The sequence below is a fragment of the Delphinapterus leucas genome, chromosome 11 (assembly GCF_059928025.1).
Source record: "Delphinapterus leucas isolate spDelLeu-1000000601 "Yukka" chromosome 11, BTC_Dleu_Yukka2, whole genome shotgun sequence".
In the NCBI taxonomy this organism is placed as follows: Eukaryota; Metazoa; Chordata; class Mammalia; order Artiodactyla; family Monodontidae; genus Delphinapterus; species Delphinapterus leucas.
In genome coordinates this window covers 2,174,028-2,191,236 of record NC_143139.1, presented here as the reverse complement: position 1 = coordinate 2,191,236, position 17,209 = coordinate 2,174,028, and the positions used below count along the sequence as shown (strand labels likewise).

At 52.7% G+C, this 17,209-nt stretch overlaps 1 protein-coding gene across 1 annotated transcript in view; it reads right to left on the bottom strand.

Annotated features, from left to right (window-relative positions):
* CACNA2D4 (calcium voltage-gated channel auxiliary subunit alpha2delta 4) overlaps nt 1–17,209 on the bottom strand; it is a 75,717-nt gene that overhangs the window by 45,576 nt on the left and 12,932 nt on the right. The window contains exons 11-17 of the mRNA XM_089920116.1: nt 16,149–16,225; nt 15,304–15,384; nt 14,587–14,661; nt 11,057–11,143; nt 10,490–10,561; nt 1,788–1,849; nt 678–745 (exon numbers count right to left, since the gene is read on the bottom strand). Coding sequence (XP_089776242.1) covers nt 678–745; nt 1,788–1,849; nt 10,490–10,561; nt 11,057–11,143; nt 14,587–14,661; nt 15,304–15,384; nt 16,149–16,225 — 522 coding nt within the window. The remainder of the gene's footprint in view (nt 1–677; nt 746–1,787; nt 1,850–10,489; nt 10,562–11,056; nt 11,144–14,586; nt 14,662–15,303; nt 15,385–16,148; nt 16,226–17,209) is intronic.

Here is a 17,209-nt window from a genome sequence, read left to right as displayed (position 1 = left end):
GCAGGGGACACGGGTTTGTGCCCCGGTCCGGGAAGATCCCACATGCCTGGAGCGGCTGGGCTCGTGAGCCATGGCTGCTGAGCCTGCGCGTCCGGAGCCTGTGCTCCGCAGCGGGAGGGGCCACAACAGTGAGAGGATCGCGAACCGCAAAAAAAAAAAAAAAAAGATGAGGTCGCTGGTAAGAAGGGAAAATTGAGACGCACGAGGGGAGAAGCTGTGTGATGACCGAGGCAGAGACGGGAGAGTAGCAGCCGCAAGCCCAGGGCCAGTGGGAGCCGGGAGGGGCAGGAGGGACCCTGCCCTGGAGGCGCTGGGCGGAGCGGGGCTCCCAGAACAGAGAAGCCGGCCAGTTTTGGGGGCAGCCCCAGCGAGCGGCCACGGATCTGCCCACTCGCCCTCCCAGGCCTCTTCTGTCCCTGTGGGTGGTCTGACAGGTAATCCCCGCCCCGTCCAGCAAGGCCGCCCAGAGTCTGACCACCTGTCTGGCAGGTCTTAGACTCCGTGGGTTGTGGCGACTGTCCAGCAGACCCTGCGGGCCCTGGAACCTGGGATGCCAGGCCCCTCTAGCCACGTAGCCCTGCCCGCAGAGCCCCTGCCGGGATGGCCCTGCCCCGTGTTCCCGGAGAAACCAGTTTTCCTCCGAACTGTCCGCCAGCCCTGGGCGCCGGCCGACCCACCTTCTTCCACAGACGTGTTCCCCAGGAGGACGTATTCGCCGTGGCCGCGGGACAGCACCACTCCCAAACTGTTGGCAGAGTGAAGGACGCCGGCTCACCACCAGCTGGTGCCCGGCCCAGCCCAGCTTTGTCCTCTGAGCTTCCGAGCCTCCCACACCCACGACAGGGCGCACGGCCAGCCCCCTCCCGCCCTGGCCCTCGGCGTCCCCTCCAAAACCCAGGAAGCACTTCTGTTTTGTCATCAGCCTTTTTCCTGGGAAGGGCGCTGGACACGACAGGACAAGGGCCCCCTCCACACTCTCATTTTGTCAGATTCACCCTGGACCTATCGGGGCCCCCAGGGATGGGGAGGGGTCTCTGTATCCCACGCGTCCCGCAGTCGGGAAGCCCCTCCTGCCTGGAGAATCCCACCATGCCTTCGTCAGGAAAAGCATCGCTTCTGAACCTTGGCTGGATACCTGAACCACTCGGGTCTGGGGGCTTTACAGGGTATGAGCGCCCGGGCCCACCCCAGGAATGCCAAGTAAGGTAAGAAGGAGGACCTGGACGCTGGCGATGTTACAAGGACCCACAGGTGCTCCAGGAGCAGTCAGGGCTGGGAACCACCCTTCACTGAGAAATGGGTAATTCAGAGAGAAGCCCCACTTGTTCCCTAAACTGTATGACACTAGAGTGAATACTTATGTGGTGGGAGGGAACCTGAGGGATCTTCAAATCCCATCTTTCATCTTACAATAGCTTATGACTGCGTTGCTTTAAATCTCTAGGTAGATCATGTCATTTAATCCACCCAGTTCCGCCAAAACGCAGCTATTATTACCCCGACTTTACAGATGTGGAACCTAAAGCACAGAGGTTGAGAAACTTGACTAAGGTCACACAGCCTCTGAGTGGTGGCTCCAGGCCCTGCACACCAGGCTGTACTGCATACCGGGCTGCACTGGCAAAGCAGGTGCAGACCTCAGAATGCAGACCTGAGTCTTTTTCTGTTACCACAAAATTGCCAACTACCTATAAGTAAATCCACCTCCAGACCTGAAAGTCCCACCTGAGCTGTCGGCTTTCATGTTGCACCCATCCCTCCCCTGCAAACAAGACCCGGCCCCTCACCTGAAAGGCGTGTCACTGATGTCCGTGAAGAAGTAGTCGTTGGTCAGGAAAAGAACTCGCTTCTGAAAGAGGCACCAGGAAAGGTGCTTGCTGGGGAGGGAGTGCCAACCGTCCCTCCCCTCCCTCCCCTCCCGCCTCCCTTTCCTCCCCTCCCTCCTTCCCCTCCCCCTCCCTCCCCCCTCCCCCACCCCCTCCCTCCCTCCCATCCCCTCCCTCCCTTCCCACCTGATGCCTGGTGCTCCTCCACTACTTCTTACATCCCCCCAACCCCGCCCCCTCACATCTCCTCTCAGTGACGCCACAGGCAGATCCCCTCCCACCAGCACGCTGCAGCCCCTGGGGGGTGCCTGAATGCAGGGCCACGGTCCAGACCTGCGTTGTCCCATATGGGGCCACAAGCCACCACATGTGCGACTCAGGAATAGAAGTTTCTAATTTTAGTAAATGTCAGTTAACTAGAGAGCCTGGGTGGCTGGTAGTCCCTGCGCTGGGCAGCGACTATGGTTCAGGTGGGACCAGAGAAGGCTGCCAGCTGAGCTCACACCTGTACGAGCCACCTGCACGCCCCACCTACAGCCACCCCCTGGTCTGGAGCCCAGACCCCTCAGGCCACAGTGCCCTTGACAGCTGCTTTTTCCTTTCAAAGCTGCCATTTTTAGGTTTAGTTGAATTTGCACAAGTCAGGGTATGGGGAGGGGGCACAGTGGCTAAGGACAGGCAAGGGCATCAGACAGACCTGGTCTAAGCCAAGCCGGCCACTCACAGGCTGTGTACGCTTGGGTAAGTGACTTCACCCAGGCATTGCAGTTCTTGCTCGTAAGTCAGGAGTAATGAGAGCATCCCCTGCATAGGCCACTGGGAGGTGGTGAGGATGTTTTTAGTGGGCCAGTACGGGAAGAGCAGGGTTCACTCCGGGCTCCGAAGCCCTGCGGGCTGTGCCGTCCACAGACACAGCGGATGCTTCTGGGAAAGCTACACACTGTGCTGGGCTCGGGGGCTGTTCTTATTTCCTTCACCTCTTTCTGGCTTTTTTACTTCCATGTTGGAAACTGGAGTAAGGTGTTGCAGGGGACGTGGCGGGAGAAGGTGGCAAAAAAGTTTTGCTTCTATAGGAAACCAGCTGTGGACCAAACCCCAAAGATCAGTTCCCAGCACGGGCCTCATCTTCCGTGATGCCCTCCTGTCCCCGCTGCTTCAGGCAGGCCTTCTGGCAGTTGGGGGAGGCCCTGGGAGCTACGGGGCAGCTGGGGCCCAGCAACGGAGGAGATGGGGCTGGCTTGGGGCTGGCTTGAGTCTGGAACTAGAGAGCATTTAAAAATTGTTTTCATACTCTCTCTTTTTTTTAATGGAAGAAAAAGGTGAAATGCACACATCTAAGTGTGTCATTCCATTAGTTTGATAAATGTACACAGCCATGCAATTACCTCTGTGGTGGAGATACAGAATGTTTGCATCCCCTGCCATCTCTTTGCTTCCTTCGGTTTCAATCCCTGCACCTTCCATGGGCGCGCTCTGTTCTGAGCTCCATCCCCGCAGGTTAGGTGTCCCTGTTTTCCTGTCACATGTCCTTTTGTGTCGGTTTCTTCTGCTCCACGTAATGTCCTTAAGACCCATCCGTGCTGCTGAGCGTGTCAGCAGTGTGCTCCTTCCCTCTGCCAAGTAGTAAGTACTCCAGGGTGGACTTGCTTCTATGTTCACCCCTGGGTGGTCATCTGTGGTGTTTCCAGTTTGGGGCTATTATGAATAAAGCTGCTGTGAACGTTCTTCCTGTGGACATGTGTTTTCATTTCTCTTGGTAAATACCAGGAATGGAATTGCTGGGTCATATGGTGAATCATGTTTGCCTTTAGAAAACACTGCCAATGTCCCAGTTATTTTATTGTACTTTGACTAGCAATGTACGAGTTCCGGTTTCTGCACGTCTTTGCCAGCCTTTGGTGTTCCCAGTCTTTTAAATTTCAGCCATGCTAGAGGGTATGAAAGTAGTTTTAATCTGCACCTTCCTGACGGCTAAAGTTGCTGGGCATCTTTCTGTGAGCTTGTGGGTCGCGTCTGTTTCTTCATTCGTGAAGTGTCTGCTCAAGTATTTTGCCCATTTTTGTTGGGCTGTTAGTCTTTTTGTTAATGATTTGGAGAAGTTCTTTATCGTCTGGACACAGTCTGTGCCTTGCTTTTTCATTTTCTTAATTGTGCCTTTCGATGAAGTTCAATTTATCAAATGTTATTTAATGTTTAGTGCTTTTCATGTTCTGTCTAAGAAATCTTTGCAAAACCTCAGGTGGTGAAGACTTTCAGTTACATTTTCTTGTAGGAGGCTTACCGTTTTAGGGTTTACATTGAGAGCTACGGTATATCTCAAATATTTTTGTGTGTGAGTGTGTCTCAACGTTTATTTTTTTCATACATTTATTCAGTTGTTCCAGCACCATTTGTTGAAAAGATTTTCCTTTCTCCATTGATTTGTCAAAGTGTCTTTACTGATGACATGTGAGTTTATTTCTGGAGTCTCTATTCCATTCTATCAATCCATTTGTCTATTCATATGTCAATACCATTCTGCTTGGTTACTGCAGCTTTGCAGTAAATTTTGAAATCAGGTAGTGTGAATCGTCCAAATTTGTTCTTTTTTTCGACAGTTTTGACCATTTTAGGTCCTTTGCATATTCATATAAATTTTAGAGTCACCGTCTTCTATGTCTAGAAGAAGTCTGTTCAACTTTTTATTGGGATTGTGTTGGATCTATAGATCAATTTGGGCAGAATGGACATCTTAGAAGTAGTGATCTTACAACCCATACACATGGTTATATCTTTCTATTTATTTTTTTCTTTGACATGTTTCCTGCAGTGTTATGTCATTTTCAATGTAGAGGTTGTATATGTCTTTGTTAAATTGATTCCTAAGTATTTTATATTGTTTGATGCTATTGAAGTTGGAACTTAAAAGTAATTTCATTTTCCAAATGTTTGCTCCTATATATAAAAATACAATTGAGTTTTATAATATTGACTTTGTATCCTGTGAACTTGCTCAATTACCTGTTAGTTCCAGCAGTTGTTTTGCAGATTCTTGGGATTTTCTGTGTAAACAATCGTCTTACTGTGAACAAAGAGAGTTTTACTTCTTCCTTTCCTGATTTTTGTGCTTTTATTTTGTTTCTTTGCCTTATTGCAAAGATAGGTCCTGGAAGGTCCAGAGCAGTGTTAACAGAAGTGGTGAAACCAGATACCCTTACCTTGTTCACAACCTTAGGGAGAAAGTGCTCAATCTTTCATCATTAAAAGTGAGCTTTTTCACAGATGCCTTTTATCAGACGGAGGAAGTTTCCTTCTGTTCCCAGTTAAATTTTGTCAGATGCTCTTTCAATATCAGTTGGGATGACCATGTGGTGTTTTCCTTTAATCTGTTCATGTAAGGGGATAACTCCACTGTGTGTGGCAGTTGCCATGTATCCTACAAGTTACAAACCTTACAATACAATGTCAACATTTTTGCTTTAAATAGTCAGTTGTCTTTTTGAGGAGTTAAAAAATGAATGAAGTTTTAACTTCACCCACGTATTTACCATTTCCAATGCTGTTCATTTCCTTGTGTTGATCTGAGTTTCCATCTGTGTCATTTTTCTTCTGCCTGAAGAATTCCTCAAGCATTTCTCCGAGTGATGAACTCTGATCTCTTTTATCTGAATCTGTCTTTACTTCACCTTTTTTTGGAAGGATATATCCTCTATATGCGGAACTTAGGGTTGACAGTTTTTTCTTTTGGTTTTTAACAACATTACGTTATTGTTTTTGATGAGAAGTCAGCCATCATTCTTACTATTGTTTTCCCCTATTACTGTTTTCCTCTAGCTTTTAAATAAGATTTTCCCAGGAATTCCCTGGTGGCACAGTGGTTAGGAATCTGCCTGTCAGTGCAAGGGACACGGGTTTGAGCCCTGGCCCGGGAAGATCCCACATGCCACGGAGCAACTAAGCCCGTGTGCCACAACTACTGAGCTTGGGCTCTAGAGCCCGCGTGTCACAACTACTGAAGCCCGCGCACCTATAGCCTGTGCGCCGTAACGAGAGAGGCCACCACAGTGAGAAGCCCTTGCACTGCAATGAAGAGCAGCTCCCACTCGCCGCAACTAGAGAAAAGCTCGCGCGCAGCAACGAAGACACAGCGTAGCCAAAAATAAATAAATAAGTAAATAAATTTATTAAAAAAAAAGATTTTCCCTTCTCTTTGATTCACAGCAGGTAGACTGTGGTGTGTTTAGGTGTGGATTTTTTTTTTTAACTCTGCTTGGTTTTGCTGAGAATCTTGCATCTATTGGTTGATGTTTTTCACTAAACTCAGGACATTTGGGGCATTAGTTTTTCAAATACTTTTTTCTGTTCTGTCCTTTCTCCTTCCTTCTGGGACTCTAAGGACATATGTTAGACCACTTGATATTACCCCACAGGTAACTGAAGAATAACTTTTTAAAAAACTTTTCTTTCTGTTCTTTACATTGGATAATTTCTATTTGTCTTCACAGTCACTGTCCTTTTCCCCTCCCATCTGCTGTTAATTCCATCCTGTAGAAATTTCCTTTCAGGTCTTGTACTCTTCAGTTTTAGAATTTCCACTCGGTTCTTGTGCTGGTTTTACACTGTGTCAAGTCAGCTAAGCTGGGATTACATGTTTTTCAGACTCACTTCCCTGTATGGTTCCAAATTAGGGTTGGCCAGATGAGGAGTCTGCATGAGATTTGTAAGGGAGAGCAAAGCCGCGGCCGTGTTACACACTGGAGGTGGGTACAGCACATCGGGCCCTGCGGCAGCTCACTCTGCTCTGCTGGCTTCCCTTCTTGGGACGGGCAGCTGCCACTGGACCTCCTCCTTCAGTCTGTCTGAGATCTGAGCCAGTGCGCGTGCAGGCCCAGGTGAAGGGCACGAGCTCCTTCTGCAGGTCCCACATCCTTGTGGCTGGAGATAGTGAGAGACAGATGCTGGTTTTAGTTTGTCCTCATGGGCTCCTATTCTTCCTCATGGGTTCCAGTTTGTTCTTGCTTTCTCCCACATCTCATCCAGTTTTCCTTCCCAATCGCTGGCCCTGCCAACCTACGACTTCAAGCTCATGACTAGAGGCAGAGACACCTGCCTTCTGTAGATACCATTTCATTAGGTCTACCCCCTACAATAAAACCCTATATTCATATCACTTGTAGTGGTTCTGCTTCTTTGATTAAATCCCAAACATTTCTCTGCTGAGATTCTCCATCTGTTCACTCATGATGACCATCTTTTCCTTTAATTCCTTGTGCATATTTATCATATCTGCTTGAAAGTCCTTCTTCTAATTTCAAGAGCTGGGTCATCTATGGATCACATATAAGACTGCTTTTTCTCTTAACTCTTTGTTAAGAAAGGAAACGTCATCTTGTTTCTTCATGTGTCTACTGGCTATTGTGGAGAATAGGTTGTAGATGCTCTTTCTTCCTCCAGGGAGTGTTGATTTCTACTTTACTCAGCAGAGAAATGACTGGCTGACCACCTTGAGCTTGCAGAGACTTGGATTACATTTTCGTTAGGGTGGGTCTGCTTCAACTTTGTCTTTAGGTCTTGGGTGAATCCCTTGGTCTTGGGACATAGTCTTTACTCTCAAGGTGTAGTTCTTCTGTGCTTTCAAAGAAAATTCTGAGGTATTTACTGAGCCTCCTCACCCTGGTGCGACTCCAAATTTTCCCCAGGACCACAGGAAGCAGCGAAGTCCCTGCTCTGACTTTCAGCTCTCAAGCTGTTGTCTAGAGTCTCCCTGGAGACGTGTAGCTTCAAGGTCAGTCAGGAATTTGAGAGGAACTTGCATACATATGTTAGGGCCAACCCACCTGTGACTCCCTCATTTCTGGAGTATCTCCCCTCATTTTATGACACTCTGGGAGCCCAAATTCTGTTCTCTGACACTTCAAGATGATAACAATAGATTTCTGCTTGAATTCTAGTTGTTCCATTCCAAATGGACTGGGGTAAGCCCTTTGGGGAAAGAGCCATATAAGCAATCATCTCACCCAGTGTACTTCTCTTGATTCAAGGGTTGAAGCCTCTTTAGCTCGTGGGCTCCTCACAAGTTGGAGACCCTAGATATTGGGCCAGACTGTGTTTCTCACATTTTTGGAATTAGTTGCACACACTTAACAGCATGGATTCCTAGCCGAATCCTTCCGAGGGGCCCGCACTCTGCAGCCTGCCGTGGCTCCCAGGCTCCGCAGCACGGAGGCTTGTCTGCTTCTCTCATTTACATTCCTGAACCCGGCTGATCTGGCCCCGCAGGCTTTTGAGTCTGTGAGCCCTGCTCTAATCATGCTGGGCTGCTGCCACTGTCCTCAGTTGCACCACCATAGTTGCCTGTCTGGAGTTTAGGGGAGATGGAGAAAGGTCTGAATTAATCCCTGGGAAATAAGGACACACGCAAAATCCCCTGGAGAAAATGACCAAGCAGGTTATGGCCTGCCAGGAGAATGGCTTGAATGATATCGGATATTCCCACAATGCTCTAAGAAGGCCTCCCTGGGCCTCGACCTGAAGGGTGTTTCTGCTGAGGACCCCGTAAGGTAGACGTAGGCTGAGCTGAGGGAGGGGCACCATCACCACAGCAGTGAGAGGCTGGATTCCACCATGGCGTCCTTCGTACCAGCAAAGTGTCCCGCCAACACGGGCAGCCACAGTAGCTTCCGGGCATGAGAGTAAAGAGAGGAACGATTGATTAAAGAGGGCTGAGTCATGATGTAATGGGTGGAGGGAGAGGAGAAGACAGTGAATTTAAAGAAGGGACAGAAAGGCATCTCTAAAGAGACCTGGGAAATCTTTAATTCTGGAGAGCGAGTGAAGAAATCAGGGCCTGTCCTACAGGAAGGCCTTGCACAGCCGTGGTCGGGAGCATGTGGTCAGAATCAGACCCAAGCACACAGGCTTGGATTGATCGTCTACCTCAGGGGTCCCCAACCCCTGCGCCGCGGACCAGTAGTGGTCCATGGCCTGTTAGGAGCCGGGCCGCACAGCAGGAGGTGGGTGGCAGGCGGGCGGGTGAGCAGAGCTTCATCCGCAGTACCCCTCGCTCCCCACCGCTCGCGTTACTGCCTGAACCATCCTCCTCCTGCCCCAATCCGTGGAAAAATTGTTTTCCACGAGACCGGCCCCTGGTGTAAAAAAGGTTGGGGACTGCTGGTCTACGTCACCCTGGGCAAGTTTTTGCTTTCTGAATTTCCGCATCGGTAAAATGGGGATAGGACAGGACATACATCACAGGGTTGTGGGAAGTGAGTGAAGGGTTATGAAGTGTAGTCCAGCTTCTAATAAATGTGAGCTGGCATCATCATGATGATTCGTTGCAGTGGAGGTAAGGCGAGAACTCGATGTGCTGGGAAACGTCCACCCCGGTCATGACCACGGTCAGCATCACCCTATTTCTTCATGTCAGAGCACCACATGCCAGGAAGCCTTTGTCAAACTGCAAATTTTACCTGGACGGTTTATTAACAGCAGTGAACACATTCTGAAGGGCTGGACAGCAGTTTCAGGAGATGTCCAGGCTGCCTGGATCTGGTTAGGACCATCCCTCGGTCGCTTTGAGAAGCGTGAAGGCCACATGAGGACACGGCACTGGGAGCCCTTCCCGAGCTGGTCTGAGTTAGACCTCGCCCTGTGCGTGGAACTCACATTGTAGCCTGGAAGCAGGTCCCACCTGATGTGCTCTGGCAGCGCCGGGTGGCTGCAAGCTCCCTGGTGCCCAGGAGCAGGGGTCCGGTTGGGATAAGGGTGGAGGCGCGTGGAAGAAACCTCTGCCTTTTTGGATCAAGAGAAGGACCTGCTGGGCCTGGTGGGACATCAGGGATGCTGCCCCGCCTGCCCGAGGGAGGCCCCTCTCAGCCCGGAGCTTATAGACAGCAGGCAGATCCCACAGAAATGAGACGTGTCCCAGTGAAAACCAGCGCACGCATCTAAAAGGAATGCAGAGTTGCTTTCCTTCCCAGCGCTTTCCTGTTAGGCTTCCACGGAGGTCCGTGTTTGTGGAAGAACTTGGATCTAATTGTTGCCGACCCATGCCCGCGTTCTCTCCGCAGAGGCCGATGGGCAGCGGAGGGGATGCGGGGGTGGCCGTGAGGGAGGAGGTGACGTTTGCAAATATGTCAAGGGACAAAGCCCCGTCAGTGCAAACGCAGTGGGACCTTTTCAACGAGAAGATGAAGTGGTCTTTTGTAAGCGACGCGAGGGTCTGTGGTGACAGGAATGGCACGGCTGCGGGGACCTGGCCTGATTATCTGTGGTTGCCATGGGTGGAAATTGCTCTACGGAGTAGCAATTATTTTCAACCTCTTCCCATATAACATGTTTTACAAGAGCTGCTAACGATTGGCAAAATTAACTGTCACTTTCCCCCTTTCCACCATAAACAACAAAAGGGCAGGCAGCAGGACGATTTGCGAAGGGCTGGGCTGGCCACGGTCTCGCTCCGCGGCCCCGAGAACCAGGCCCTGGAGAGCGGTAGCTCCCCGGCCGGTGCTCCATGGGGCCGATGCCCGCTGGGCCCGGCCCCCCACTAGGGCCCTCCAGGCTCCAGCAAGCTCTCAAGGCTTTAGCTCGAATTCAGCCAGGTCCTTTGTCACCACCGCCAACCCCAGTTAACCATGACGCCGCTTCCTGGGAGCAGACCCCAGTCTTTCCCTCGAGCGCCTTACCCCTCTGTCCAGCGGAACCTTCACGTCCATGGAGAGAGACCCTGTCTCCCTGTTGATCATGGCTGTCCTCAGCTTCAGGGGGAAAGATAATAGAATTAGTAATAGAACAGACAATAGAACCTCGGCTCACACCGGACCATGAGGCCATGAACACTGCCTTGGAGGTGACCCCTGGGGACACGCTGCGCTTTCCCCTTTCTCCTGCAAGCAGGCTACAGGTGGCAATATAGACCGGCTGCCAGGCTCCCTTTAGCTGGAATTCTGGAGTTCACTCAGAGGATGCTCCCAGTGGGCTGATGGGCAAGGGAACACGGTGGCCGAGCCCTGAGATGCAAGTTTTCCAACACCCAGGCCAGCCTAAAACGCCCTCACACCCAAACTCTGTGGCTCACAGACGTGTGCTACTTCAGCCCCAGAGGAAGGGACTGTTCTCTCTGTGGATGGTGGGAGGGCTGCCCGTTAGAGGCACTGCTTCTGCTTTGGGCCAAGGGAGGGGGCTGAGCTCAGCGCCTGTGGCCCCGGGACCCACTGTCGAGCCAACCGACCCCCTCCCGGCCGCCCACTCACGGTTCCGGCCCGGTCCTCCCACTCCACTTCCGAGAGGTCCACGCTGCTGTAGCTGGGCCTGGGCTTCAGTTTCTTCCCCTCTCTGTACTGAGCGCGCCGGTCAGGGGGAGAGACGGGAGGTTAACACAAGCCCCGGCCCTTCCAGAAAGCCTGTCTGGCACAGTCACAACCCAGAGAAGCTCAGCGATTCCTCGTGGTCGTGTGGGCCACATTCCCCCCAAGGCAGAGCGGCCCTTGCCAACCTTTGAGTCAGATGGTCTCCCGGCCTCGGGGAGAGTATCTCACACACCAAGGAGCTCCCATCGTGAGTACGCTGGTCCTAGGTTTAGACTCTCGTTGTTAGAAATCTCTTCCTCATGCAGAGCTGAAATCTGCCTCCTTGTGACTTTACCCATGGGTCCTAGGCCTCTCCCTGGAGCTACACAGAGAGAGAGCTTCCACCCGACACCCCTGAGGGTTTTCGGGGATGCTCGTCACTGCTAAGACGTCACCTCCCCGAGCTAAACATTCCCAGTTCGCAGATGCCTCAGCTTCCTCGGATTCTCTTCTGTTTTGTCAATGTCACTCTCGAAGCAGAGTGCCTGGGACAGTCGCTATTTCAGATTGGGTCTGACCAGTGTGGGGTGGGGTGTGACCCATGCAGACCAAAACATCGTACGGCTCTGACCGCTGCCTCTGATTCTGCTAATCCAGGACAGCTAGCTCGCCCGACAGGTCAAACCGAGTTTCCAGCCCATTAGATTCCCCTGACGTTCCTTGTGATGCACTGTTGAGCCAGAGCTTTACCATCTTCTGCTGGGCATCGAGTATGCTGCACAGCTTTCCATGCATTCCTAATATCTTTCATCTCCTTAGTTCCAGCCCATCGTTTTAGAAGAATACTTTCTGAATACTACTTTTCTCCCTTCATGTATTAGCCATACCTTCCACATCCCATGGCATCTCCTTCTGTGTTTTCATCTTGTTGATAGAATTTTTTGTGTGCAGTTTATTGATTGATTGATTGATTTAAAAAATTTTGGCTGCATTGGGTCGTTGTTGCTGCGCACGGGCTTTCTCTAGTTGCGGCCAGCGCGGGCTACTCTTCATTGTGGTGTGCGGGCTTCTCATTGTGGTGGCTTCTCTTGTTGTGGAGCACGGGCTCTAGGCACGCAGTCTTCAGTAGCTGCGGCTCGCGGGCTCTAGAGCACAGGCTCAGTAGTTGTGGCGCACGGGCTTAGTTGCTCTGTGGCATGTGGGATCTTCCCAGGCTGGGGATCGAACCCGTGTCCCCTGCATTGGCAGGCGGATTCTTAACCGCTGCGCCACCAGGGAAGTCTTTGTTGATAGAATTTTTGAGTGAGCAGAGCCAAGGACAGACAGATTCCGCAAAGCCCGATAAAGCCCTCCATCCAGCGTGACAGGACCATTCATCAACATTCTTTGAGTGGTATTATCATTTTCTGGCCCTGACTTCTCTCTCTCTGACACCAAGAGAGATATCGTCAAGTCATCTGCTGTTAGGTCTGCAGCATTCCCCAAGTTTAACTTGGTGATAGATCAAAAAAGGAAAGAGGAGGGGCTTCCCTGGTGGCGCAGTGGTTGGGAGTCCGCCTGCCGATGCAGGGGACACGGGCTCCTGCCCCGGTCCAGGAGGATCCCACATGCCGCGGAGCGGCTGGGCCCGTGAGCCATGGCCGCTGAGCCTGCGTGTCCGGAGCCTGTGCTCTGCAGCCGGAGAGGCCACAGCGGTGAGAGGCCCGCGTACCGCAAAAAAAAAAAAAAAAAAAAAAAAAAAAAAAAAGGAAAGAGGATAGTTTATCATCAGGGTCATTAGGAATTAAGCAGAGGTCTCTATTTAGCAGGACAAGGCCCCCCACAGATGCTTGAATGGCTGAAGTCCCCCTTCACTGTGTATCTTGCTTCAGCAAGTTTCCTCTTTTCTCAAGAAAGTGTCTCCAGTTTCTTGCCTGTGCTCGAACGATGTTCCCATTCTTGGCCTGTTGAAAGTCTATTCTCATGACAAGCAGCCCTGCCCTGCCCTCCCGTTCACGGGTGGTGCTGCTTTTGAGTAAGAAGTGACCCTCCCGGTTCATTGCCACCTCCTAATTCCTGAGGATACCCGAAAGGTCATCCCGGGCTCCTCAGGAAACCGTAATTCCGCTTCCATTACTCATAGTTTGGGCACTGACGTGGAAACATTTCAGGCCAAAAGTATGGCTCTGGCCCCTCCTTTATTACTAGGCGTATCCTCTATGATTTTTCTTTTTTAAACTCAGCTCTTCTTCTCCTCGACACCTGTCATGAATGGATCGCTCTCTCCACAGGAATCTCACTGTGCTGGCTTTGCTGTATGGGACAATGTTCTGCGTGGTGGAGCTCTCTCATCGTTTCAGTTGTGTAAGTCTGTTTCCTTAACTGGACCACAAACGCCTGTTGATAGCGTTCTCAGAGTATGATTAGGTCAGGCGTGCGACGGGCCCGCAGTACGCATTGGTTGCTTGAGACCTTATATTCATCCACATTACATAGATGCTGAAGACAGGTTTTGGACCGGTGCCCCTTAATTCTAAAGGGTCAACATTTTTGTTCTTCCCCTAATGAGTCATTTTCTTGGTCCTGGGGCTGCCCCCCACAGGATCCGCTGGTATAGGTCAGTGTTCCTGGTCTCTCTCAACTCTGAACCCCTAGCGTTTCCTTAAATAGCTCAATCAGTGCCTTTGGTCACTCAGCGTCTGTCTGACCCGAACGGACAGCAGTGTGGCTTAGGCTGGTCTCTCCATGGCACCTGGGCAGGAGAGAGCTCAGAAAGGCGCCCTCGGTGCTGCTGTCCTCAGTGCCAACCTTGACTCCAGAGGAGACTGGTGGAGGGGAAGGGCCGCGATGCTGCTGGGACCCCAACTCCCCTCCCCGCTTCCCAACAACCACACTGGGAGGTGTGGCCACTACTGCCACAGATGGAGGTCTTGGGGAGCCCCCCGGCCGGGGAGGCAGCACCTTAGATAAAAGGCTGCTGCTTTCTCCCCTGGCCTCGGCCGCTCATCTGAACGCAGGTGAAAATGCCATGGGCTCCCGCCTTGGGATGGAGGGAGCTGGAAGGGGGCAGGAGCCCTGGGAACACATCCTCAGGGCAGCCTCAGCTCTGCTCCCCAGCTCGTGGGGGACGTCTCCTGCCGTTTGTAGTGTTAACTTGACACTTACACCCTTGGGGTGGCCCCTGGCGACCTGGGGACACACGGTCAGACTCCAAGACAGAGCGTGGGGTGACTGACGGGGTGACAACGGGGAAGGGGACGGGTCCTCCAGGGACACTGCACACTCATGACAGGCTCCCTGGAGACTGGTTGCTACCAGTTCGTGCATTTCTGCCTTGTCTCTCCTGCTAGATCATAAGCAATTTGAAAACAGGGACCATGACTTAATTTTTTCCTTGTAGTCCATCGGGTTCTTAAATGGAGCTGAATGCGTGTTCATTGTTTTAACTGTCTGTATGAACTACCCCCACATCCCGTACAGTTAAGACCCCCGAGGCAAATAGGATCGGTACCTACCAGGGGTTGAAGGTCAGGATGTGAGAGGATGTAGCCATTGTTAGTGCTCAAAAAGGCATAGCCGTGCACCCCGAGCTAGGAAGACAGGGATGGAGGGGGTCAGGGGGTATCTGTGCAGGAGGACTGGGGCCGGGCAGGGGGTGGGGCCACGGGCGGGAAGACCACCTCTCACAGCCCCGTTTTGGCGACAGTGTGAACAAGCTGGGCAGCTTCCAGCCGCTCACTCTGAATTCTGCTCCAGCTGCTACAGTTGGCAGTGACCATAACAACACACGTCACCACCTGCCTCCTTCCCACCACTGCTCTGGGGCTTTGATTACACAATCTCACTCCTCCCCAGATGGGGATGCGTGGTGGGCAGGCGGACCAGGACGGGACAGAGGTGCCAAAGGCCACAGAGCACGTCGCTGCTGCTGTGACCAAGCGTCCCAGGGGCCCAAGTTTCGGTTCCCCTGTTCTGTGCCCAAACGTCTCTAAGGGCGGGATGTCTGGGGGTGGGATGTGGGGGGCAGGATGGGGGGATGTCCGGGGGGTGGGGTATCTGGGGAGGGGGAATAGGGTGTCCGGGGGTGTGACATCGGGGTGGGGCTGAGGGGTGGCCGCAGGCCCCATCCCAGCTGTGGGCTTGGCTCCACTGCCTGCAGGGAGCCTCTGGAGCCTGGTGGGGTGGCTCCTGGGGGGCCTGTGACCCTACCTGGGGGCCTGATCCGGGCTCACCTTGTACTGGGGCGCCAGCTTCATCAGCTCTCTCAGGGCCACGTCAGAGCCCACCACACCCAGGAGGATGCCGTGGGATCGCTGGAAGGAAATGTCAGCTTCAGGGGGGACCAGGCTCCCCAAGCACGAGGCCAAACTGAACCCACGGCCTTTCCAGAGCCCGGAAGAGGAAGCCACTTGGACCTAAGGTGGTCTTTGCTCTGCAGTTAGATTTTAGGCAGAGCTCCCTGGAATAAAAATCTAGAACCTACTAGAAGAGGCCCCAGGAGTAATCTCAGCTGCTGGGAAGATTAATGTCCAGTATTAATATTTAAGTTGTAATATTTAAATGAAATACAAAGTTGAATGAAATATGAACTTTCACAGGAGAGGCTGAAGTACTGGGATCCAAGGGCCCCTCATCTAGGGGGGCCCTGAAACACCCAGGGCCCATGAGGAAATATTCCCTGGCCAGGTAGAGGATGGACGGCTCTCACACTCCCCCACCAGAGCCTTTACGAACAAGCCAGGGCCTGCCCACACTAGCAGGTTCCGTGTGCTTTTGCCGGAAGCCTGGCAGGTGACCCCTCTGGCCCTGATCCCCAAGCCAGGGTCCCAAGTCCAGAGCAGTGGGTCAGCGCCAGGCTGGATGAACAGAATCACGGGGCAGCTTCGGGAAGTGTGGACCCTGCCCCATCCCCTCCCGACCCAGAGATTCTGACGTGGCTACTTGGGCACAGGGCCTGGAACCTGACCTTAAACCCTCCCAAGGCGGCTCTGATGCCACGTCAAGAGCCACAGGTCTAAAGACGCCAGGCAGCGGCTGGAGCTCTAAGCCGGGCAGCCGCTCATGGGCAGACACTTACTGTCTCGTTCTTCTTGCTGAAGACAGGCATGGCCACGGTGGTCAGCAGCGCCATGCTCTGCGCCTGCGGGTAGAGAGCTGTCAGGGGGGATGAGCGAAGGGCAGTGTCCACAGACTGGGGACCCAAGCCGCCACTTCAACCACAACTCAGGGGCACCTTCCAACGGGAGGAAGAAATCCCCAAGGAGGCTTCCCTGCATGAAGACAGCTGGGGGAAAGGCTGGAGCGGGGAAGGCCGGACAGGGGAGTGGGCTGACGTCACTTAGCGAATGAAGCCCTAAGCCGGAGCGGGCCCCAGAGCCCCAAGTATGCGGCCCAGCCCCTGAGCATGCCCAGGCTCAGCCAGGCCTCTGGTCTCGGCCATGCCAAGGATGAGGGTGCACCCATGGGACCAGCCCATCTGTGCATGAGCCCAGAAACAAAGGCTCAGACAGCAAGAGGACAGGCCGAGGAGTCAACAGGGGACAAGTTCTGGTCACTGAGATGCCAGATTAAGTGTCAGGTAAGAGTCCCTGGACATTTCTCTTAAAGGTGGGGTGTGCCCCCCTCCCTTCCTCCACCTGAAGCCTAGAATTCGTCCGCAGTCGTCCTGAGCCCCACTAGCCACCTGGACTATGTGGACCCCAGGGATGGCAGGAGGCAGGGGGCAGCGGGAAGGGGCCAGGGGGCTCGTCATCCACGTTTTACATGTCCCCTTTTACGTGTCCCCTTTTACGTGAGGGGGACACACACTTCTCTCCTATCGAAGCCACTATTTCCAGATGTCTCTTAATCCCAGCCTGCTATGACGCTGCTGGAGCAGGGGTCTGCATCTGTGTTGGGTTTGAGGCGTGCCAGGAAGGTCCCCTTCCCCGACATCTCATCTGACTGTCTACCTTCCGTGTCTGGTCCTGCATGGGGGAGAACTACAGGAGGTCTTGTTGGAAACTCGGGCCCCGAGGGAGGCCGCTGGTTAAGCCGTAGTGTCCTGAATCACTGGTTGGTCCCCTTTCTTCCCAGAGCAGGTGAGGATGATGGGAAAAGGGAGGGATGAGTCTGCAGCAGACGGCTCTGTCCACGGGT